This window comes from Ahaetulla prasina, chromosome 5 (assembly GCF_028640845.1).
Source record: "Ahaetulla prasina isolate Xishuangbanna chromosome 5, ASM2864084v1, whole genome shotgun sequence".
In the NCBI taxonomy this organism is placed as follows: Eukaryota; Metazoa; Chordata; class Lepidosauria; order Squamata; family Colubridae; genus Ahaetulla; species Ahaetulla prasina.
The window spans coordinates 61,238,297-61,264,286 of NC_080543.1; the positions used below are offsets into that span (position 1 = coordinate 61,238,297).

At 38.5% G+C, this 25,990-nt stretch overlaps 1 protein-coding gene across 1 annotated transcript in view; it reads right to left on the bottom strand.

The window, feature by feature from the left end:
- Positions 1–2,464: 2,464 nt before the first annotated feature.
- The window catches only part of LOC131199649 (cystathionine beta-synthase-like protein), a 40,666-nt gene continuing 17,140 nt past the window's right edge, over positions 2,465–25,990 (bottom strand). Inside the window, exons 8-16 of the mRNA XM_058185631.1 lie at positions 16,982–17,073; positions 14,448–14,573; positions 13,405–13,489; positions 11,714–11,819; positions 8,833–8,910; positions 6,947–7,081; positions 5,611–5,719; positions 4,974–5,058; positions 2,465–2,641 (exon numbers count right to left, since the gene is read on the bottom strand). Of these exons, the coding sequence (XP_058041614.1) occupies positions 2,532–2,641; positions 4,974–5,058; positions 5,611–5,719; positions 6,947–7,081; positions 8,833–8,910; positions 11,714–11,819; positions 13,405–13,489; positions 14,448–14,573; positions 16,982–17,073 (926 nt within the window). The 3' untranslated portion in view covers positions 2,465–2,531. The remainder of the gene's footprint in view (positions 2,642–4,973; positions 5,059–5,610; positions 5,720–6,946; positions 7,082–8,832; positions 8,911–11,713; positions 11,820–13,404; positions 13,490–14,447; positions 14,574–16,981; positions 17,074–25,990) is intronic.

Below are 25,990 nucleotides of genomic sequence, written 5' to 3' on the forward strand. Positions count from 1 at the left end.
TTTTTACTTTACTTTTAAACAGCAGAGATTTCAATTGAATTTTTCCCAGAAGTTGAGGGAATTTCTATATAACTATGTTATGATCACAAAGAATTTGAGAAGAAAATTGTTTACCATTGCTATATATTACCAGAAAAATGGTTCAGAATATATAAAGGCATTTCAAATTCATGCTGAAAATGTGAAGAAGAAAGGACATTTATTGTGTTTTGTGGACATGTAAAGAAGCTAAAATCTTTTGATTCAATTACGCACAGCTTCAGAGGATTTTAAACAATTAAGATCAAAGGTTTATCTTTAGAACTGATGGACAAATAGCTGGAAAAAAGTTATGGGACTTCATTTTTGTATGCAATAACTGCAGTAAGATAGTTGTATGTACAAAGACTTCATGCTACCCACAATGGAGGAATGATTGGTGAAGATGATGAAAGTTGCGGAGATGACTAATTTGGCTTCTTTGAACACAGAAAAAAACAATATTTATATTTATTACTGACCGGAAACCCCTCATGAAATGAACTTATAGTTTTTTATGAGTAGACAGGATTATAGAAAGAAGAGTTACATTCTAAACAGAATAAAGCTGCTGTAAAGATGGTATTTTTCATATTTTTCTTTTATTTCCCCCACCCCTTATTTGCAATTTTTTCACTTTTTCTTTTGTCTTATTTTATGTCACTATCTACCTTTAAAACAATTTAATAGCTATTAACTAATACATACTTTTATACAAACACACACACACACACAAACATGTCCCCCATCCCCAATACATCAGAATTACTTCTAAGACAAACTAGATAGACTCCAGCTTTACTAGCTTATCAAAAAATTTAATTCTTTGTAGTAAATTTGGAATAAACATGACACAAAATCCAAACTTTAAAAACAGACAGAAGACTCTTTCATGGTCCTAAAGAACCAGAAATGCTTACTGGAATGTTGAATATGGAGCAATATTTTTGAGACCAAATAGTAATTCCTCATTTATTATATTACAGTAGCCTTTTAGTGGTTTTATATCATAATCTGAATTCCATACACACACAGGAAACTTCTGTACAGATAACTGGGTCCTTGATTTGTGTCAAGGTTTTTCTGGCATGAAATAAGTACTGCTGCGACTGGAAAATGTACAGTATTAATAGCACTCTTCTTTATAACTTCCAACAGAAGTTAAAGTAAACCAGGAAAGAAAAGAAAATCCTGCATCAAAGGAGAATACCAAAAGAATCAGAAAATAGCTAAATTTGTTTGCAATTATTCCCCATTAAGATTATTATGACCAGCTAAACAGGTATCATTTTAAATAACATAACATACTCACGAACAAAGCAGAGATAACAATTACTTGGCCAATGTGATGCTGGACAGTTAAAACAATTTGCAGATCGAATCATATTTTGATTTATTAAATATTTTGATTTGGTCTTTGTGGAATAAATATATTAGCAGTCAAGTTAGCCAATGACAGATTTAATAGAACATTAGAATACTTAACAGTAGAGAAAATACAGTGTTTTCTGATGCTGCCATAGGTCGTGCTATGAGCTGGTAGTGTTTCAAGTACACAAAATTCTCTTTGATTACACATAATGTACACAGAGGAATGGAAACTGCATGTACTAGTTAAGAGTTTTCCCCCTCATTTTTTTACTAACTGGTAAAGCAATTTCTTATTCCCCTTGCTCCCATAATTTAACCAGAATAAAGAAGGACATTGCTATTAAGCATTCAGAAAATGAAATCTGTAAATAGGAGGGATAAGGGATGTTTTGTCATTTTAGTGTTGAGAGTTGGAAAAATGGGTGGAATATGGAACTCAGCAGAAACATCTGCATAAACAAAAATGTATCTATAAAAAAGGTTAAAATAGTCATAGAACGGAGATGTTGTATTCAGACTTCTTTCCCTATTGCTCATTTAATTTTATATTTCAATCCCTTGATAGATATGAAGACAATTCCTTAATGAAGATTGGGTTAGGAAGTAGTTGTGTTTTCTTCTGTGCACTAGAAGACAGCCAGTAAGTTTAATACTGGTCAAGCTCTAATAGGATTAAAGATTAAGATACCTAATACCAATTCTAGGTTGCAAAACAGCATAGTGTAAGAAATGGAAGAGTTACTACACCACACCATAATGTGGAAGCAGGACCAGCAGTGGGCTTTGGGAAACTGTCACATAGCATCCTATTGTGATGGCTTGATCATTCAGGTCTTAGTCCTCCAACTCAGCTGTGCCTTCACAATATAAAGTTTTGTATGTGCAAACAAAGCAATTCTTTCCCTGAAACTATTAATCCTAAAACTTCCCAATGTCCTTATATTTCAGTGTGATTGCTACATTCTAGAAATTACAACATTTTAAAAGCTAACAATTGATTATAAAGACTCTGATGGTATACACTTTGACCAAAAGGATTTTTTCCCTAGATTGTTGTAACAAAAGAAGCAAAAGAGAAGAGAGAGACTTTTTTTTAATGTGAAAAGTGAATGAAACAAGCCCTATCGATGTGTTTCTTGCACTTAGGTTGTGTTTCTCTTCTGTTCCTGAGCAGTCACAAAGTTCAGCAAGTCAATTGCCGTAACAACACCAAACACCATTTGCTTTTTACTAGATTCACCATCACTGTGATCTAGAAGACACAAAAGAACACAGTAAGTCTGATTTTGTGAAACTGTTTCCAATGAGCACCTTAAAACATAAAATTCCTATCTTGCACTTACAGATAAATTATACATGCACATAGTTATCTAACATTAGATTTTCCCAACATATGCCTTCCTAATGTCTTGGATGAGTATCTACTAGAGCTCCTAGTCAGAAAGTCCCGTGTACCGAAACAAAGAAAGTACTCCAAGATGATAGCAATTTAGGAATTGCCTTGTTTCCTTGTTCTGCTTTTGGCCAATTTATGCTATTGATAGGTGTCTGCTTCCATTCGGTACAAATCTATGGGATGCCACTCGCTCAATTTATACACATTTTTTTAGAAAACAAAATGACCTTGTATCGATTTCAGTTCCATATTCTGCACAAAGTGCAAAAAAGGTTTTTCTGAGGATAAACTGGGCTAGGCTCTGCAGAACCTGCCATCCAGCAAAAGCATTCTTTTGGATGTAGAATTGCTAGCTTTGGCTTATTCTGTGGCAGCCACAGCTTTAATTTGAAAGATAAAAGCCACTTTAAAATAATAAAGAGCATACTGTTAACAGTGAGTGAGAAAACTCTAAAATTTAGGATTTAAAGTGGGGCATTTTTTGTGGTGAGTTGTTTATTCTAACGTTTCTCTTACCCGGCAACTTTAATTTTGTGGACTTCAACTGGGGAATTCTGGGAGCTGAAGTCCACATGTCTTAAAGTTGTTGAGGTTGAGAAATATTGCCTATTCTTTGAATGTTATATTTGTGACTTTTTGTTGCTGTAAAATCAGGCTACACAAATTATGATTGAAGACTACATGTGACCTCGGATTTTCTGCATACCTTTCCACCTAGCCTACCCTCTCCACCCCAGGTTCTGGTTTCCTGCTATTTTGAGGAGGAAGACACAAAAATATTTTAATATAAGTTTAGAGCATTCTTAAAAACAATAATAGCAAAAGACAAGATTTAACACAAAACATTGTGTTATGCAGAAAAACCTGGCTCTGCCCACGTACATGGCAGGAGATCAGCCCAATTTTCATATTGCTCTTTTATTGTAGACCTCAATCCTCCTTCCTCAAAAAATAAACATTAAGTGCAACCCTGTTAACAAAATTGGACCTTCTGATTGAACATTTGAAGCAGTTTCAAAATGTAACAGTTGGATTCAATATATATGAAGATATATAGCTAAAATATATTTTAAAGGTAGGCTTTCTGCCTAACTCTGCCAAAAGGATAGTAAATATATAGAGATAGATGGAGAGTTTCTGAATCTCAAGTGATAACTGCATGAAAGCATTTTTATTTTATATAAATAAATAAAAATTAAAAATAAAGTAAACTAATAAATCAAGGATCAACAGTGGCAAAAAGTGCCATAACGGAATTTTCTGAGATCTTAAAGACTAACCAGCTTATTATCATACAAGTTTTTACAATAAAGTTTAAATGATAAATAAGTTATTCTTAAGAATTATGTTATTTTCACTGTAATGTTTCTAGGAAATTTCAGTAAAGAAATTATTTATGTAGTTCCAGCATATGCTTTTGTATTTGAAAAACATCAATTAAATGTAAAGTGCAGCTGTGATTCCTTAGAAAAAATGTATTGGAAAAATGTATGTAGTTATACATTAACAATGACCTTGAAGACAAAGTCACTTAGTAACTATATGGGTTACTTTAAAGAAAGAGCAGACTACTTCTAATGCTGTTGTATATACATCAGTCAGAGATCCTAATCTTCCTTGTCTTGAGTTGCTCACCCATTAACTTCTGATGGTACGTATTAATCATGGAAAGCAGCTGGAAGAAATCCAGATTCATGCCAGGATTTAAATTGGGAGCGTAAGAGGGTTTTCATACTCCAGAACATACATATAATAGATAATTCTAGAAATTATGACAACTGTTACGGAAGACTGAGGTAAAAATCAGTGCACAATCCATTTTCTCTAAAAATAAATGACAGGCTGGCGTAGCATTGTAATGAGGGCAGGACCAGAATCAATACAACTGCTCAAGTTAAAAAAACACCCTTCAGTTAAAGTTTTGATTGTATCACTATTAATATAGATATTACATTTTATAGACTACTCTTTTCAGTCCAACCCAAGATTTAAAAAAGCTCAACCCACTGGACTGGAGAAGCTGGAAGCAGCATTATTTCATGGCTATGGGTTTATTTGAATCTATTTAATGGAAAATGTTAAATCATTGTAAGTTACTAGAAATTCAGTAACTTACAATCCTAAACACACTCGTTAAAATGGCAGAAACCGACTTGGAACAGCAAATAAATAATAACCTTATACTCACATTGAATCTGTTCATGTATCACCAGAGCAAAATGATCTATTTCCAAAATATGAGAGAGCTTTCCTAAGTTGTCCTGCAAATGAATCTGTAACAGAAAGTTGCATGATTTTAAAAGACATTGCTATTATTTCTTACATGTCATTCAGATTTAGATAATTTCTTAACACTTGCATATTAAAAAGTACAGAGATACATTTTTTACAAGGAGGATTTTGCTTTTATTTCATGTAATTTCAATTAAGTAAAAAACAACAACAATGATTGCTGTTTCTGCCCCTTAAATTTACATGTATTTTGCTTCTATAGAGTCTCTGTAGTATTATTAATAATTTTAAAACCTCAATCCAAAGGTATTTTCAGTGTACAGAAAAGGTATTCCAGTCACTGAAATGTTGTTTCCATCAGGCTTTAGAAGCTAAATACTTAACACTCTGTTCACTGGTACCACTACAACTTCTTTTTAGTCCCCAGTACTTGAAGCATGTAAATAATCCTTTTTGAATTTTGCTCTGACTGAGACACGTGTGCATAATTTCCTTAACCTGCATCAATAGGTGAGATTTTCAGAAACTCTTTCTATATACCATGGAGGTGGGGGAAGAAATAGAAACTAACATATATATAAAAGGCACAATACCGTTTTGAACTGCTTGTAGATTACTTTGTTGACTTTATCCAAAGGCTGTACTTTACCAGCAAGCACCGAAGAGAGCATATTGCCAAGAGTAACCATCCCCAGAATCAGTCTAAAAAAAGGACACCCCAAGCAGAACACTGAATGAGTTGTATCAACATTTTTTTCCTGCTGAAAAGCTTTACATCAACATTTCCACTAATTCAGATGACAAGTACACTGATCTCACACTGTTATTTTCTTTTACCAACCCACCCCCATTTTCAGAGGGGAGAAGGGAATTTTGAAATTCCCAATTAGCTGGAGGTTGACTCTTCCCCACCTTGACCTGCTCCACTTAAATTGCTGCCCTCTAAAAAACATGTATTTTGAATCTTTTCAGGATAAAACTGTAGCAAACAAAAGTGGCTTGAGGAATTCTGGGACTTAAAAGTCCACAAGTCTTAGGTTGGGCACCCTTATTTTAAACCAAAGTTTATGGCTAACTAGTGTTTGCATAGCTCTTAAAACTTTGGAGAAGTTAGCTTTTGATAATTTGAAATAGATCTGCCAGACTAGGTGAGAGTATAATGATATTTCTTTGTTACATCTTCCTCATTGTTTACCATTCATTACAATTTATACTGTCTGGGTCAGACAATACAGGACCTTTTACATCTGAGCTACTGTTAGCACAGGTTACATGAGAGACTTACTAAACAAACCTTGTTTATTAAACTGGGGTGAACTTTGGGAACAACCCTGCTCAGATCACAATTTGTCCTGGTCAGGTTGGCCATCCCACTGGTTTTTTATTTACCTGTCTATACAATAAGACCTTGGTTAATCATTTTATGGGCCATTTTTAGGAGATAACAGTTCTCTCAAAAGATAATAAACCATGTCACAACTTTAAAAGCCGATTTTAAAAGCAGCAACCTTAGCTCCACTTTCCCCTTAAACTAAAGGAAGTGCCATACTATCATGCAGCCCTTGTGACTTGACACAAATAGGGTTGGAAAATCTGTTGCTTCAGCTGATTAGCCCATTTCATTTATGCCAAGTGCCTGCATCAGGCTCTAATCTTTACCCATATTGGGCTCTTATGTTCTGCTAACTGAATACAAGTTCAATTAACAGAGAGCCGAAGGAGCAACATCCACATTTATATTGTATCCTTTTGCCATTCAATCATATTGCAGCAATTTGTACCAGAAACCCCACTGCATGAATGACATGATGTTGCTTGAAAAAATCAAATAAGACAAATAACTTCCCAACGGACAGAGACAGACATTATACTCTTCAGAAAGTGGATTTATTTGGAACAAAGGAAGAAAATATTGAAGACTATACAAACCCAGATTCATCCACAACAGGCACTTGGTCAAATCCCTTCTCTCTGAGTATTTCAATAGTCTTTTCGCAGGTAACGCTTGGCAGTACAGTTAGAGGGGCAGACAGGCGTAATTCCTGAACTTTCACATGCCACCACCTAGGAAATGAGCAAATATCATAATAGTTCAGGCCAGTGGTGAAATCCTCCATGGGTTACCACCGGTTTGCTGCCTGAGAATGCGCAGTGCGTGCCAAACATGTGCTACGTGCACACATGCAGTGTGTGCCAAATACACACTGCACATGTGTGCATGTGCAGTGCGCGCCATACATTGCGTTCACATGCACAGTGCGTGCAAAACACACACTGCACATGTGCACGTGCAATGCACATCAAATGTACACTTCATGTGAAAAAAGGAGGTAAGTAGAACAGTGAGGGGAGGGAACAGCTGTACTGCACGATTTAGATTTGCTAGAAAGCAGGATTTCCTGCTAAATCCTGCAGCACAGCTGATAGCAGGAAATACCAGATACCAGATTGGATGAACTGGTAGCTTTTTTTTTTACTACCGGTTCACCTGAACTGGTAGCTTTTATTACTACCGGTTCGCCCGAATTGGGGCGAACCGGTAGCATTTGACCCCTGGTTCAGGCACTGAAGAACAAACTGTATGGCATTTTTGCATACTTAAGCTTTTCTGAAAAGACTATATGGCAGAATATTTAAGAGTAAATGCAGGAGCTAATCCCTGACTGACTTCTAGGAAAGATCATTTAAACTGAATGTATGCTTCTATTTGCATTTTGTGTATACCATCACCATATCATAGTGAGCAAAACAGGATGCTGCATAGTTTGCACAGACAGCTTATTGTTGCTGACATTAAAGAAAGAGAGAGAAATAAAAATGATAATTTTTAAAAAGAGTTTCTTACATTCTTAGATGTGTCCTTATCTATAGATATAGAGGCTTGTATTACACAATGCTTACATTTAGCAAAACCCATTTCCTTCTTTAAATAAGGAATATATATAAATGCTCATTAAGTTAATTTTGTTTATGCATTTATCTATCAAATTTATATAGCTGCCATTTCACCAAAAGTGAAAGGCTATGGGTGGTACACAAACATAAGATAAAACAACAATGCAAAAAGCTGCAGATATAAAGTGTAAACGTCCCATATTAACAAATATAAAAAACCAAAAATACAAACTATAGGTAATGAGAGGAATAAAAATGGCCATCTCAACAATGGAAACCATCTCAGCAAGTCTCCAGCATCCCAGGAGCTCCAGACCTGGTAACATTACCAGGACTTGACGGCCTTTCAGAATATCAAAAGGAGCTAATCTAACTTTGGAGGGAAGGATGTACCACAAAGGTGGGTACCATGACAGAAAAAGCATGTTTCCTGGCATCCATCAACCATAAGTTGAGTTCAGACCAAAGATCCATTCTGATCTTTCCCACTGTTGCCATTTAGATGCTATGGTGAAGTTCACAATCAAGAACTTTCACAACAGCACTTCCCTGTTCATATTCTCTAGCAACTGGAATGGAGACATGTATACCTCTGAACTAACCATTAAGAATCTTCAATCTATGAATGAATTACTAGCTTGGATTTTACATCTTGTTTGAAAGGATTAACTATCAATATTTTTAAAAAGCTCTTTCTGGCTTAAAAACTAACACTTTCATTAGAGTCTACTTTCTCAGGCCCATGAAGTATTGCCTTCAACTGGTATGCACAGATCCAGGCTGAGAGAAAAGAAAAATTAAAGTATACCCATATACTTGGAGAAAGCAAGGAAAAAAGCCAACAAGATGTTTCCATTAGCTTTAAAACTTGGGGAAACATGACACTTTTAATTAAACTATGATAGATCTTATCAACTCACCAAGGCTTCTTATTATCATCATCCTCTTCTTTCATGAATCCTCTTTGGATCATCCATTTGTCACTTAAAAACTTAGACCTAAAAATCGCCAAGAAAGTAAGTCATGAACATCAATTTAGCTGATATCTGCTTTAAAGCTAGCAGAAAAGCTTTATTGGTTGATTCTCTCATAGATCAAACAAGTTTTTTACAGGACTGTTTCCTTTACTATTACTTCTCTCTGATAGCCAAAAGCATTTAAAAGCATCAATGGGAAGGGTAGGCTGAGATGTTGAAAAGCTTGATTTTAGATTGCAAAGTAGAATGGAGCAGTAGCAACCTCTTGTTGCCATAGTTGAGAAGAAGCAACAGCCACATTAGAATGTGGTCTCACTGATCTCACCTGCCATGTCAAACCCACAGCTCACATGGGGGTTAAAAAGTCAAGACAGCACCTGTGACTGTGCAATCAAAAACTAGTAATTTTTAATGTGTGATGCATGGAAAAAAGGAACAGGACTTTGATCAGTCAGTCACAGTTGTCATCTTAAAAGTTTGACTTCCCTTCATGAATGTCCTTGCCTTAAGAGCTTACTTTAAATATAAATATAGGTAGTTCTTCAATTATAGCAAATGGGATTGGGACTGCCATTGCTAAGCGATGCAATCATATGACTGCATTGCTTAGCAACAGCAATCTAGCAGTCATCATAATCTGACGGGAATCCCAGGTAAGAGCATGCAGTGCAGTGGTGGGTTTCTACTGGTTTACGCTGGTTCAGGCAAACTGGTAGTGGCGGCAGTGGGAGGCTCTGCCCACCTGTCTGGACTTCATCACAGACGCTCTGTGCATGCACAGAAGGTTCTGCACATGCGCAGAAGGTTCTGCACATGCGCAGAAGGTTCTGCACATGCGCAGAAGGTTCTGCACATGCGCAGAAGGTTCTGCACATGCGCAGAAGGTTCTGCACATGCGCAGAAGGTTCTGCACATGCGCAGAAGGGCCACATGCGAATGAAGCAAGCAAGCGCATGCACGCGCTCCCAGTTCCGAACAGGTAGTGAAGGTAAGCGGAACCCACTACTGATGCAGTGGGGGGGAGGAGAGGCTGGAAGGTTTGGGAGGCGCAGTGCAGGTCACCTGTGAATCAAAAGCTTGGAAGTCCAATGTAGGTTGTCCCCACCAGTTTACCTTTTGACTTTGATTGTGTGAAGCTGGTCACAAATAGCAGGCACGTAACTGCTGTTCTCTGCAATGTTGTAATTGTGAGATGGGCACCCAAGCACCTACATTACGATCATGTAATTGCAGCAATGCTGCAACAGCTGGAACTTCAACGACCTTATATACTGTATGTCTATTTTTAAAGCTCTGGCATAACTTTGAACAGTCACTGAATTAGTGAACGTAAGATGAGGACTACTTGCACGCTATTTCAGTATGCAAAATAAAGTATCTTTTAAGAAAGCATGTAAGAGACAGATTTCAAACATACACTATTTTGTGTGTTTTTAGCAGTGGTGATAGGCCAAAACCAACCAACCAACCCACCCACCCAAGTTCTGAATGAATCTGTAAAGTTCTAGTAGAATAGGTTTTTAGAGATCTCAAAAAAAATATATGAGCAGAATCTTTCCTTTAGAGTAGGGTTGGCCTGTAAAACAATTTGAATTCAAAACCAAAAGGATGATCTGGCGCATGGATACGTGAGCATATCATTCCTGCACATCATATTTATTTATTTATTTATTTGATTTGATTTTTATACTGCCCTTCTCCCGAAGGACTCAGGGCGGTGTACAGGCATAATAAAACCGACAATACAATATAGAAGTTTAAAATACGATTTAAAAAACTTATTTAAATTAGCCCAGTGATTAAAATTTACCATACTAAAAAAAACCCGTTTAAAATTAATAAATTTAACATTAAAATCCCAATTTAAGCCAGCCCCGCGCGGATAAAAAGATGAGTCTTGAGTTCGCGACGAAATGTCCGAAGGTCAGGTATTTGGCGTAAACCCGGGGGAAGCTCGTTCCAGAGTGTGGGAGCCCCCACAGAAGGCCCTTCCTGGGGCCGCCAGCCGACATTGTTTGGCGGACGGCACCCTGAGAAGTCCCTCTCTATGGGAGCGTACGGGTCGGTGGGGGGCGTGTGGTAACAGCAGGCGGTCCCGTAAGTACCCAGGTCCTAAGCCATGGGGCACTTTAAAGGTCATAACCAACACCTTAAAGTGCACCCGGGAGGCCACAGGCAGGCAGGGCAGTCTGCGCAGGAGCGGTGGTACATGGGAGCTACGCGTAGCTCCCTCTATCACCAGCAGCTGCATTCTGGACTAACTGAAGCCTCCGAGCGCACTTCAAGGGGCCCATGTGAGAGCATTACAGTAATCCAAGCGAGAGGTAACGAGCGCATGAGTGACTGTGCATAAGGCATCCCGATCAAGGAAGGGGCGCAACTGCCGAACCAGGCGAACCTGGTGGAAGGCCCTCCTGGAGACGGCCGTCAAATGGTCTTCAAACGACAGCCGATCATCCAGGAGGACACCCAAGTTGCGCACCCTATCCTTTGGGGCCAGTAACTCGCCTCCAACAGCCAGCCGCGGCTGCAGCTGACTGAATCGGGGTGCCGGCATCCACAGCCACTCCGTCTTGGAGGGATTAAGCTTGAGCCTGTTTCTCCCCATCCAGACCCGTATCTCCTGAAACCAAATCTGTTTTCCTGGGATTATGCCTATGAACCCAAAAAATGGTACAGCTACTTTAAGGAATTGCAGACAGGTGAGATGTGGATATCTAAGGAGTTACAAATCACCTTTTCCCTTTCTTTGACTTTGGATTGCTGGACAGCCGTATCTCAATCAGTGTAGGGAAGGAAGAGAGATATAAGGCAGGGTACCTACATGTAGTTCCTGACAGAGTCAGGAAGGATGACAACACAACGCTGACCTTCTTTTAGCTCTTGGGCTGCCTTGACAGCAACAGACATGGCACTACCTGAGCTGCCACCTGTCAAAAGACATAGGAGATTCTCACAATTCAAGTATATTGGAATGCACAGTATGAAGAAGAAAGAAAAAGGAAATAAAGTATTAGGCCAAAGCCTATTAATTAGTAATTTAAGCACACTTTGAAAATTTGTTTAAAGCACTGTAATAGTTTCTTAGAAAAGTTTTGTAATAATCAAAAAATGTTCTTTTACTGGCAGGCACTATTCAATAACTATAGGAGTATAATTAATGCCCAGGCCATCTTAGTCCAGCATTTTGTTTCTCACACTGGCCATGAAGATGCCTCTGAATTGCTCACAAGTAAGTAGAGCTCTATTCTTCTCATACAAATCTTGGACAGCACTTAGGAACTCTGCACATTGACAGCATTTCCATTTGTCAATTGAAAAGGCTACACAACTTGGATCCACACAAATTCTATGCCAATATATTATGACATCCTCAGTCTTGGAAAGATCTTGATGTGAATGGAGGGCAATACCAGCTAAAGAATTGGCAGCTGTGGTTTCACATTATTGTGTTATAATAATATGCAAGAGACAGCAAATGACATATCTGCAAACAAGATAAAGAAACAGTTGGAACATCTAGTTAGCCGCTACAAGAAAATCACACAGACTGTAAACAATGGCATGATAAATTAGCAAAATTTGGAACACTGGAACATCTGTAAGAAAAATATCATTTGCCTGCAAGCATGAACTGATGGGATCAAAAAATAGACAAAGTCATAGAAAATGGTCTAGGACTTTAGAATGCAAACAGACAAGCACCAACCACAAAGCATCTCACACTTAAGAAATATAGATGAGAAAAATTTAAAAAATGTCTGGACAGGGGATGTGGCAGTATCTGAAGACAGAACAGAAGGGAACTGGAGAAAATCACAAGCTACGAAGACCTACAAATAGAAGTAGAATGTGGCAAAAAAATGCAAAGGTAATAGCAATAATAGGCACCTTGGGTGCAATCCCAAAACATCTGGAGCACCACTTGAACATCAACAGCACTGACAAAATCACCATCAATCAACTGCAAAAGGCAGTTTCACTTGAAAGAGCTTATATCCTGGGATGATACCTTTCTTCTAAATATTATTTAGTCACTAATATTATTTTTGACTAAATCCTCCTCACTCAAGAGATCTAATGGCGTAAGCAGCATTTTACAAACTTTATAGCACTTATAATAATAATAATAATAATAATAATAATATTTTAATTTGTATACCGCCCTTCTCCCGAAGGACTCAGGGCGGTGAACAGGCAGATAAAATATAAATACACACAATAATTTAAAACAACCCTTAAAAAACTAATTTAAATGCCCAAAACGTTAAAAAACATACTCCCCTGTAAAATAACACAATTTTAAAAACCCATCCAATAAAAATAAAAATCAGGCTAGTCCAGAACTGCTTTAAACGATACGATGCATATTGGATGATTTGTAGAAGTAGACTTCAGTAAAATCCATGAGAACCAAATTCACTGTTTGCATTTTTCATAAAAACTGTTTGGTATGGAAGTAAAATGCAGCAACTGATATCAAGAGTAAAAAGGTGGCCATAATCCTATGCTTACCACATAGCAGTCCTTCTTCTCTGATTAGCATGCGTGAGAAGGCAAAAGATTCCTCATCATTACATTTATACCATTTGTCTACCACCTGGAAGGAAGAAAGTGCACAAAAACATTATTCTAGACCTATTGTTTCATACAAGTCATCCATTGGTACTAGAACTTAGAATCATAGGACTGAAAGGTCTTCTAGTCCAACCCCCTACTCAAGGCAGGAAATCTTATACCATCCTGGTCAAGTGGTTGCCCCGTCTGTTTTTGAGAACCTCCAGTGATTAAGCACCCACAACCCTAGGAGGCAAGCTATTCTGTTGAAACCCTGCTGGTTGCTTTGGTTCAATCTCATTTGGGATGACCAGAATGTATTAGTTATGTCAGAAAATGTATGGAAAGGAGGAATGGATTTAGCAGTGTATTTTTAGGTACACTGATACAAATTTCAGAAAAAAACATTCTCCAGATCCAATAATACAATTAAATTACAGTACAATTAAAATACAGTAGTCCAGGATTTTTCCCTTATATCGACAGAGTACCCCATGAATCCTCAAATATTCCCATTTAAGTACCTTGCAATACCTTTCTGAATCTTCCATTTTTTCTCCGCTATTCACTTCCAGGAAGTCTAGCCAATCTACACAAGCTATATAAAGCAAGCAGACTGCTCTTAAAAAAGAGCACCTAAATCATGTTTTACTATGAATAGTCCTGATAAATATTGGAAAATTCCTGTAATAATAATTTATCTTCCAAAATTCAGAAATTGACAAAAGTAGGAACAGATGCATTAAAGCTCAGGAATCAAAATAAAACTTGAATATCACAAAGATTAAAGGCTAAGTTTGGATCAGAGAAATAAGAAGGAAAAAAGATTAGTCCTGCACTTAAGAACAAAAAGGATTTCAATGAGGGTCACACTAAAGCAGTGTTTCTCAAGTGTGACAATTTTAAGAGGTGTGGGATTCTGGAAATTGAAGTCCATACATCTTAAAGTTACCATGGTTGAAAATCACAGCAATGAAGGATATATATGAAACCTTCCTTACCGATCTATCCAGAACTGTGGGTATAAAATCGTATCCAATACCTTCCACTTCGTAAGTTGTCTTGTCAGTTACGTTTAATTTTTCAGGCTCTGCTAGGATAGATCCTTCAGGATCAACACTTACAATCTGCAGAGCAATTTGAAAGAAACAGTATTTTGATGTTAAAAAGCAGATATTAAAAAAAACAATTAAATAAAATCACAGAAATGACTAAACCAAAATTATTGCATCACTGGTGCCTCTGCAGTTATGCCTTGGGAAATGTCTAAGCTGAATAATGGAACTTTGGTACTTCATTTAAAATTTAAGTACTGTGCAGGTGTTCCATTTTTCAGTCTGGAATCATAAATAAATAAAAAACAATTGCCCTTATTAATTTGATACTTGCATAATTCCATGATCCAGGACAATTTTTAAATAATTGTCCTAAGAAATAATTTCCTACTTGGATCAAATTTGAATTCCCACAAAACTTGGCACAGCTTTTCTTAATTTAAGAAAAGAAATTAAAGTAAAATGCGTATGTATTCATCATCTTAGAGAGCAAATAAGATACTTCATGCAAGCATACATAAGGAAAGTACAACTCCTTGGGTTGTTTGCTTCCAAAACAGAAAATTATCCTGGCAGTTAGTGAATTTTAATATAGACGTACAGTGGAGATGGAACACCTTACTTTTCCTGGAATTGTTTTTTATTAACCAAAAGTTTTCCTAGGTGCTTATTTTCCCTATCCATTATGGAACTCTGATTCATTTTTTCCTTTCTAAATGTTTACCTGGAACGTGAGATCAGTAGTTTATACAGAAATATGTTAACCCACTCCACTCTTGTCAATACAACACTAGCAACCAAAATCTTATTTCCAAAAGCGTTAGGTATAATAACAAACAGAAGTGGATTGTTTTAATATCAACTATATATAACAAAGGATTGCATAGGGCAGTGATGGTGAATCTTTTCAGTGCTGAGTGCCAAAAAGGTTGTGTGGAAATGTTGTGCACTTGTTCCTCGGGCCGCACTCCGGAAAAGCCAAACTTCCGGGTTGTAGCATGCATGCACGCCTGATGGTCAGCTGGCTGGCATGCATGCGCAGGCCAGTTTTCAGCAATGAAAGTGCGAGTGAAGGAATCGTGCTCCGGAAAAGCTGAACTTCCAGGTTCTGGCATGCATGCGCACCCGACAATCAGCTGTCTGGTGCACATGCGTACAACTGTTTTTGGCACTGCTGCGTGCACGAAGGACAGCCGATCGTCGTGTTTGCATGCCAGAAACCCGGAAGACGAACAGGCAAGGCCACATGTGCCAGGCGACATGGCTTCGTGTGCTACTTTGGGCACATGTGCCATAGGTTCACCATCACGGGCATAGGGCAATACCAGACTCTTTCATTATAATTGGTCCTATTCTCTGCATTGATTTTATTTCTCAAAAAGTGAGCATAACCATCTGTACGGTTCTCAATAAATGGGAAATTTCATATTGGATAAGTGCTATGCCAGCAGCTAATGGAAAGAAATTACCAAAAAACACACGTAAGATACACCATGAATGTCTGTTCACTCATTTAATATGATTGCAAAGTTACTAGGTTTGGTAACATGCCACAGTTATTTCTTTTGGTGCTTGAAGAAGTGTAATCATTATAGGAATGGACTGAGCATACATGCAGTCCAAATTCTCTGCAGACACATTCTCATGGCTAAATGTAGCAAATGAACTCAAGAGCAATCAGGTTTATAAACAGTTGCCATCTCAATAAACGTTATTTGAATCATAAATCCCCAAAATCCCCAAAGCTTTAACCAAAATCTATCTACTATTGACCTCACCCCATTCCTAAGAGGTCTGCATAAGAGCACCAACGTGCCTAGCGTTCCTGTCCTAATGTTCCCTTTGATTGTATCCAATTTGATATAGTTATTACATACTTATGATTATATATATGTTTATATATGGTATAGTTATTTCATGCTTATGCTTATATAAATATTGTGACAAATAAATAAATAAAAATAAAATAAATAAAGGAATGACTGTCAATCACCTTTGTAATCAGCAGGATAAAACATTTTATTTGCCTCTTGTACAATTTGCATGGAGAAGGAAATACCCTTTTTGAATCACCTGCCATTTGCAGAGTTTGTAACAGTGCCTATAAGGTAATCTTCAAAGTACATGTGTTTACACACACAGAGACACCCCTATCAGTAACTTAAGTAACTTAGTAACTTAGGGCCTCTGGTGGCTCAGACTGCTAAGACAGTCTGTTATTAACAGCAGCTGCTTGCAGTTACTCCAGGTTCAAGCCCCACCAGGCCCAAGGTTGACTCAGCCTTCCATCCTTTATAAGGTAGGTAAAATGAGGACCCAGATTGTTGGGGGCAATAAGTTGACTTTGTATATAATATACAAATGGATGAAGACTATTGCTTGACATAGTGTAAGCCGCCCTGAGTCTTTGGAGAAAGGCGGGATATAAATGCAAAAAAAAAAAAAAAGTGGTGAACCCAATGTTCTTCTTTGGGACTTACTGTGCATCCAGGGCACTTTTCCTTGATTTTTCGGGCAATACCAGTGATGGTGCCTCCTGTGCCAGCTCCAGCCACAATCATATCTACTTGACCTATTCAAGAGGCAGAAATAAATATTTTACCAATATTAAAAAGCTGAATCTAAACGAACTATAACAAACATTCACAATGCTCTTATTTAAGTCAAGATGGTTTTTCATTAGTGACTCTGAAAAAGAGGATACAGTAATGGATGTCTCATGTTCCTATTACGTATTCTGAAAGCTATCATTGGAAGAGAAGTAGCTGCATATTTGTCACTTTACTACAATCCCTACTTCCATCAGCCTATCAATGTTGATGAGCATTTCATATTTTAGATATTTTATGTATAAGATTATTCTGACCTATTCTTTTTCCGCTCACACTTTACTCAATATGTCTTATATAAATTGTAGCAATTACAGGTAGTCTTCAACTTACGACCACAATAGAGCCCGAAATTTATTCTTAAGTGAGAAATTTGTTAAGTGTTCCATTTTACAACTTTTCTCACCACATTTGTTAAATGAATTGCTGCAGTTCTTAAATTTGTAAAATGGTTGCTAAGTGAATCTGGTTTCCCCGTTGAGTTTGATTGCCAGAAAGTCGCAAAAGGGAATCACATGACTCCAGGATGCTGCAACCGTCATAAATATGAGTCAGTTTGTCAAGCATCAGAATGTAAATCACATAACCATAACGATGCTGCAATGATCCTAAGTGTGAAAAATGGTCATAAGTCACTTTTTTTAGCGCCATTGTAACTTTGATCAGTCACTAAATGAACTGTTGTAAGTTGAAGACTACCTGTATATTAACATTGATTGATAAAGCACTCAGGTCTTATTGTATCACATTTTATAATCAGCTTGTAAATGTAAGAATGAATATTTCACTCACTCAAATCTCTACCCTCTCCTTACATGATTTCTGCCTTTTCTCTCCTCCTGTCTAGCTACAGCTTGGGGATATATAATATTCCTTTCTATCTCATGAAATAATGATCCACAAAAGCTTATGCAATAATATATTAGGTTATCTTTAAGGTGCCATAAGATTCTTGACTTTTAGCTACAAAATTCTTAGGCTGCAACTAGAAAGTTCCTATAGTTGCTAACATAAGATGCAAAGATCCATTTTCTAATTTCTTGATCAATTTTTTTGCAAAAGAAGCCTGTATTTATCTCATTTCCCTGACACAATTATATTTATTTTGGATTTGTTCCAAAATACTTGAATCTCTGATCAATTTCATCTATTAAGCATCTCCATGCATCTTATTTAATTTAAATTGCAACATGAAGTTTAAAACAATTTCCCAATACTTCAGCTACTAAAACTAAGGTAAGTATTCTAGAAGTGGGTTCACTTAAAAAATCTAAGATAAGAATTGCTTTACGTTAGAGGTGGTCACGCTTTAAAACTTATTGGGAAGAAATGCTTTGGACCTTGCATGAAGGCAGCACTTTCTGCTGGTCATCATGAAAGGAGCCCAATATTTTTCAAGCTTGGTGACACAAACAGATGATGTTGCTTAAAGAACTTATTTGATAACACTAAGACAAGTTTTAAAACAGCAACACCTTCCTTCGTGTTCACACGGAAACTTGTAATAAGTCTCTGGGCCTGCGTAAGGTTCAAAGTGCTTCTTCTGACTTATTTTCAAAGCATGTCTTACACAGAAGCAAAACAAGGACTTATTATGTAGGAGTTCCCTCTACTGGTTTCCAATTAGTAACAGAATTAGCATAGCTTCTCTTCATTTGGCGATCACAAGTAGAGACACAGGAAATTTGCTTTCAAATTCAGGCATTGGCCAGGAATTTATTTTTTTATTACTGTTTATTATGGATATATCATTTACCCATCTTAAAAAATAAAAACAGAGGACATATGGATATATCATTTACCCATCTTAAAAAATAAAAACAGAGGACATATGGATATATCATTGGTTCAGGTTTTCTTAGGCCTCACAGCCGTGAGAACTTGACTTAACCTTTTTCAGTGCTACATGACAGACATGATTTATAGTACCCATAGCATTGCTCCTTAAGTTTCTAGTTTTGCTTTCCCTGAGTTAGGTTTCTATTCAGGTAAAATGTATGATTTCCTGAAAACCATGTGGTATTTTGCTAATACGTATACTCTAAACGCTCGCTGATTGGTATTGGTAACTTTCTATATGCTAATTCCCTCCTTGCTGTAGTTACCCCTCCCTGCTAAAACTGCATAATAAAAGAGACTGTTGCGATCTAAAGGGGATTCTTTTTTAACAACCCCTTTCTTTCGTGCTCTCTCATCTTGAAAAGCTTCTGGTGTGGTGTCTTTTATTTGGCTTCTTTTGTCCTTGCGAGGACCTCCTAAATTGTCTTGGCGAGGGCTGAGACTCGTTCCTGCGGGAACCCAGGACAACATCAACAGGGAACCTAGGACAACAAATACGTGTTGCAGACCAGCAGCAACATCTGGGGGCTCGTCCTGTCCTGTTGTGTTGTCCAGAGGCGCGATCGTTGTCTAGCGGTGTGTCACCTTCACCCTCATTGCTTACCCGTCGGGACGCGACATGTGCACACGTAAGTAATGGGCTCCTTGAACTCAAAAGTCTCATCATTGCATAGGATGAGCTTTACTCTCTGGTGAAGAAGGCTAATTGTTTGCAAAAAGTTAATGGCACCACTGTCTATCCTCTTTCTAAGAAATCTCTTACCTCTTTTCTAGTCTCCTTCTGTCTCTGTAGCTGCCTCTGCTCCCCCTGCAGACACAGCTCTTTCTCCTTCTGCAGCGTCTCCCCCTCCGCCGGAGGATACAGACACGGCTGCAGGCACTCTTTCTGCCTTGGTTGCCTTTTCTGCTCTTTCTCTAAGAACTGAACCCCCGATATCGGCTTACCCTTTAAACCTCAATCCAGCAGGAGGGGGACAGCCGATACATGAGAACATCAATGTCCGGGTGCTTAAAAATTTAAAAGAAGCTGTTACTTCCTACGGCAGGCATTCACTCTCCGTTCCTTCAGTTCCTATGCCTGCTCATTCCTTTCCCTCCTCCTCCCTTTCCCCCCACTCTGAACCTTCAAAGCATATTGAGCTAGAAAGCATATTGTACCAAATACCTGTTTCTTCCATCCCTGCTTTGAAAACTGCCTCCTTTCCCCTGCCTGCCTCCCTTCCCCCAGAGCACCCCTCTCTTTCCCCCATGGGTGCGATCGCTCACATTAACCAGCAACTGATTTGGTTCAATTATTTCTCTATATCTGGAAACAATCTGGAAAAGAATTTGCTCACAGTGACTACATGGGAAAAATTGGGAACCTTTTTCCATGAAAGTCCAAGAGCCCCTGTAAAAATTTTGTCCATCTGGCACATGATCTTTGAATGCCTCATTTTACTTGCAGACGTCACTTAGAGAATCAGGACCTCTGCCTTATCAAAAATGACTTAAAAGGATCCACAATCACAGTCATGATTTAAACTGCTGAGTTTTCTCAGACAAGTTCCCCAGGTCTGTAAATGTTGTTTGATGATGTGTGTGCTTGTGTATGTATGTATGTGATCATTTTCAGACCTGCATAAGAATTGTAGAGATAATTGTGATGCTTGATTTGCATGGAATGTGTGTATGTGCAAAACTCATTGAGAAGGTGTGAAATTTCTGTGTTGTCTTTTGGATTTGCAAGAAATGTGTGCATGTGTGAGAAATTGTCTCTGCATATGTGTATGTGTGTGTCTGTGTGTGTATCTGTCTGCTTAAATTCCGTATGCAAGCAGCCAGGTACTTTTGGAAAAAAAAATAAAACATTTTTCTTTCCTTTTGCAAGCAAGTGAGTTACTTTTGGATTTTTTTTTCTCTTCATATGCATGAGAGTGTCTTTCCAGTGAGTTACTTTTAACTTTTTTTCTCTCTGCCCTCGCTGGCTTATCTTAACTACTCCCCTTTGTTCCTTGTAGTGCCAGGAAAAGGGTGGGCTACGGGGAGAACCATTCACCCCACTCCATTTTTTTCTCTCTTCTTTCTTGTCTGAGAAGGAGGGACAATTAGGCTCTCTGGAAGCATTGCTTTTGCAAAGAGCTATGTAAAAACTATGCAGATATATTTTCTTTTCACCATGAAACAATTTTGATTTTAATTTTAATCATGCATACAATTTTGATTTTGCTTTTAATTTTAATTTTTTATCTTTTCTGGAACTTTTTGAGGTTTAACCTGCCTGATTAAACCTATACCTTTATAAATGTTTTCAAAGCACTGAGTTGACTAAAAATGTTTCATTTAGCTTTGTATTTTTGCAGCTGTTAACATACATAATAAGAGTTGGAAGGGACCCTTGGAGGTCTTCTAGTCCAACCCCCTGCCCAGGCAGGAAACCCTACAGCATTTCAGACACATGGCTATCTTCTTATGTATGGATGCATTTTTTTTAAGCGTAGATCTGTTTTTTGGAAAATGCACTCAGGTTTTCCACATAAACAGACTCACCCTAAGCTTCCGCCATGTTTTTCTTTTTTGAATCTGACTCAGTGTGCCCCTTATTTGCTGTTTGTATTGTTTCTTTTTCTTTTTTAGCAGCACAATATGTGCCCTGTTTTAGGAACTATTTCAGAGGTGAGTTAGAAAGTTATAGGATGTGATAAGTTAGAAGGTTACAGAATGTGAAGAGAGAGTTACTAGTGCTGAGAAGGTTTTAGGAAGTTAGAAAAGTATGAGTAAAGTAAGACAGATGGTGATTTTGCTAAGAATGTGGTTTGTTTTTGGAAGTTTTTGATAGCATGGATTTGTTAGTGACCAACTTCCACATAACTATTTCAGAGAAAAGGGTGGGAGTTGGGTTTTTATTGATTGATTGTCTTTTTCTCTGTCTTCCACATAGTACCTTTCAACCTCATCTTAGACAGTCTATATGTTACTCAAATAGTAAAAACTATTTTTCAATCTTACTTGTCCCCTTCTCTTGATTCTAATCACTTCTCTTTTCAAAACTTTACAGTCTCTCATTTACAAACGTACACATCCCTATTTTGTTATGTAGCAGACGCTGCGGCCTCTGCCTCCTCTCTTTTGACACTTTCTCCTGTCTCTCCTTGGGACAGTCACTCCTATTTTCATCAAAACAAAAAGGCGCTCATGAAACAATTTGGCTTCACGGCTGCTGAGGCATCTGACATCAATGCCCTACTTGCAGCCGCCAAGGTAACTCTCTTCCGATGGGGGTCAACCCCAGAGGAACAGTGGCCTGTCAACTATGGCAAATGGATGTAACTCAATATCCATCCTTTAACCCTTGGAAATACATTCATATTTCCATTGATACATATTCAGGTTTCATCATGGCAACCTTGCAAAGGGGTAAAACCGCAAAACAAGTAATTAATCATTGTATTCGGACTTTCGTAACGTTGGGATGTCCAAAAACTCTAAAAACTGACAATGGACCAGCCTATACGAGCTCTGCCTTTGCACAATTTTGCCATCGCTGGTCAATAATCCATAAATTCGGCATTCCTTTCAATAGCCAGGGCCAGGCCATTATAGAGAGAGCGAATTTGACTCTTAAACAGGCTTTGGACAAACACTTGGGGTCAAAAGGCATCAGCCCCCCGACACTCCCGGCGTTGCAAAATGTATTAAATGTTTGCTTGTATTCATTGAATTTTCTTAATCTAACTGGATCTCCTGCCTCCACTGCCGCCTCGAGACAGTTTTCCTCCTCCCTCCCTCTTCTCGTCCTCTGGTATATTATAGGCATCTTCCGGATCCAGCTTGGAAAGGTCCAGCTCAATTGATTACCTGGGGAAAAGGCTACGCTGCAGTTCAATTGCCTGATCGAGTCCTGTGGGTTCCGGCTCGCTGTGTTCGCCCCTGTCATCTCAATCAACCAAAAAAGAAAGATGAAGATCCTCCTGATCCTATCACTGATCTCTCTTGCCTCTTCTGTCTCTAATGCCTCTTCCTCTCTTCCTAAATGTACATGAAAATTTCCCTTCTCTCTGCTACCCATTTCTCCTCTGGCATATTTCGCTCCTTGCCCTCTTCCCACGTTTCTACCCCTGCAGCTCTCCGTTCGCAGCGCTCCTTATCCGGAGCACAGCAGAACCTGCATCATCCCGCAAATTATACTTGGACTATTTTGGACTTCCAAGGAAGCGTCCTTCATTCCATCTCTAATCGAACTCTGTGGCCTTGGTTTCCTGCACTCTACTTTGACTTTGCTGAAATGCTGGTCGGCGCCCATGGATTTAAACATAAAACAAAATGTGATCCTTCCCCTCGGGACGTCTGGGCAATTGGTCCAGGCCTGTATATCTGCCCAGGACATCTTTCTGATCTCTCCCACCTAGATGAATGTGGGACCATCTCTGATTGGTACTGCAAGTCCTGGCAATGTGTGTCAACCGGAAAGATTTGGTGGACTGCTCCCTATACTACTGACTATATCAAAGCTATACTAGGCCCTGATAACAATTTGCCTTGGAATTCCTGCTCCAATTGGGCCTGCTGCGGCGTTCGCCTCAATCCTATGACTGTTACTTTTACATCTCATGGAAGGAGTCTTCCGATTACTGAATGGCTTAAAGGGAAAAGATGGGGGGGAAGGTCGAACGATAATTCCGGATACAGACATCCAGGAAATATATTCATAATTCGTCTTACCATGTCCTTAGAAACATCCCCACCAGTGGGCCCAAACAAACAAGTCAATTCGCCCTTTTTACAGCCCTTGATTAAAAGCAACAATCCATTGGTGTCCTTGGTCTCCTCTGCGCATGATGCCCTTGTGGCAGCCCGTACTTTTCCTAACAATGATAGTAGGTGTTGGCTGTGTCTGTCTTCTCAACCCCCTTTTAATGAGGCCATAGGTTCCGCCCTACCTTTTGCCAATAGCACCTCAGATACTGGTTGCAGGTAGTCTAACTCTTCTATAATGGTATCCTCAATTGAAGGTCAAGGTTGTTGCCTTGGGTATGTACCCTCTAACTTTTCTCACTATTGTATCAATGCCTCCTCGAATGCCTATACTTCCTGCACAATATACTTATCCAAAGAAAGGCTAGGACTTGACACTGGAGGGTGGACTATAATATACACTACTCTATCAACTGCAGATTGAAAGATAGAGAAAAAGAGCGTTCTCAATCCCACACGTGGTATCAGGGAATGTTTAATCTCTCTCCCTGGTTGACCACCCTCCTCTCTGCCCTAGTTGGTCCTCTGATTTTGTTGCTCCTTGCATGTACAATTGGCCCATGTGTCATGGGGAGAGTTCTAGCATTCTTGAAACAACGACTACACAGTATTGGAGATGATGTCCTCTTGCTAAGGAACACTGTTGAAAATGAATATAAACAACCTCTTTTAGAATTAGCCTCTGAGACTGATGAAGACTCTGAATCGGGAACCATTCCTTTGGAAAAGCGTACTGGCTCCCTGCGGGCTCTCCCGGAGGGGGGATCCACTGGGGATGTCATAGCTTTAGAAGAATATTACCCATCTTAAAAAATAAAACAGAGGACATATGGATATATCATTTACCCATCTTAAAAAATAAAAACAGAGGACATATGGATATATCATTGGTTCAGGTTTTCTTAGGCCTCACAGCCGGGAGAACTTGACTTGACCTTTTTCAGTGCTACATGACAGACATGATTTATAGTACCCATAGCATTGCTCCTTAAGTTTCTAGTTTTGCTTTCCCTGAGTTAGGTTTCTATTCAGGTAAAATGTATGATTTCCTGAAAACCACGTGGTATTTTGCTAATACGTATACTCTAAACGCTCGCTGATTGGTATTGGTAACTTTCTATATGCTAATTCCCTCCTTGCTGTAGTTACCCCTCCCTGCTAAAACTGCATAATAAAAGAGACTGTTGCGATCTAAAGGGGATTCTTTTTTAACAACCCCTTTTTCGTGCTCTCTCATTTTGAAAAGCTTCTGGTGTGGTGTCTTTTATTCGGCTTCTTTTGTCCTTGCGAGGACCTCCTAAATTGTCTTGGCGAGGGCTGAGACTCGTTCCTGCGGGAACCCAGGACAACATCAACAGGGAACCTAGGACAACAAATACGTGTTGCAGACCAGCAGCAACAGTTTATGATTGTTGATTTGTGAATAGTCACTAACCAAGATAGTTACTAAATGAGTAGCAGCTGTAACTGGATTATTTTTTTCCAAAATACATTGAGCCTCCACTCTGCCCCCCCCCACCCCAAAGTCACATATTTCAAAGCACACATGGGCTTCCCCAACCATGTCCTCATGCTATTTTTAGTAATGTTTGAAGAAAATACCTGATATATTTTCTAAATTGGCCACTGCATATGGGAAACTCAGGCTCTTGTTTCATACAACATACCAAGCTACAATATCATTTGTATGGGGTTTAGTATCTCATTTAAACCAAATCCAAATTCTTGTTTAGCTATAACGCTTCTACAGCACTCTTTGGTATTCTGCCATCTCTTCAGTCTGGATCATGCAATAGATACATCTTCTGTATATATGGTTAGCATGTACTCTTGTTGCAACTATCTCATTAAGTAGGCTTCAATTGAACCTGCTGCACATAAATACTATTTTTAAGAATAAATGAGGCAAAAATGGAAAGATCGCCTGGCCCCAAAGCTGTAGCATGAATGGGGCATCTTCGCCCACAAAACCAATCTAGTCTATTGGTCATGCCAATATGGGAATCTTAGCCTTCCCCTTTGCCCCAAAGCAAGAACATAAACAAATGCTACCAGTTACAGAAAAATGTTCCCTGTACCATGGGAGTACTCAGGCTGAGATTCAAAGCACAGCTACACAAGTACTCAACTGAATACTGCCCAACAAGGTCAGGTGAAGTTTAAGAAAACCCTCTCTTCATGGTGAACTCATAACATGCAGCAGAGAAAGGAGGATGGTAAAACTCTGATTTGTGGATTGTGTATGTGTGTTGCTTTGATATAGATTTGCGTTGACTTATACACAAATGAACATATATACACACAGTA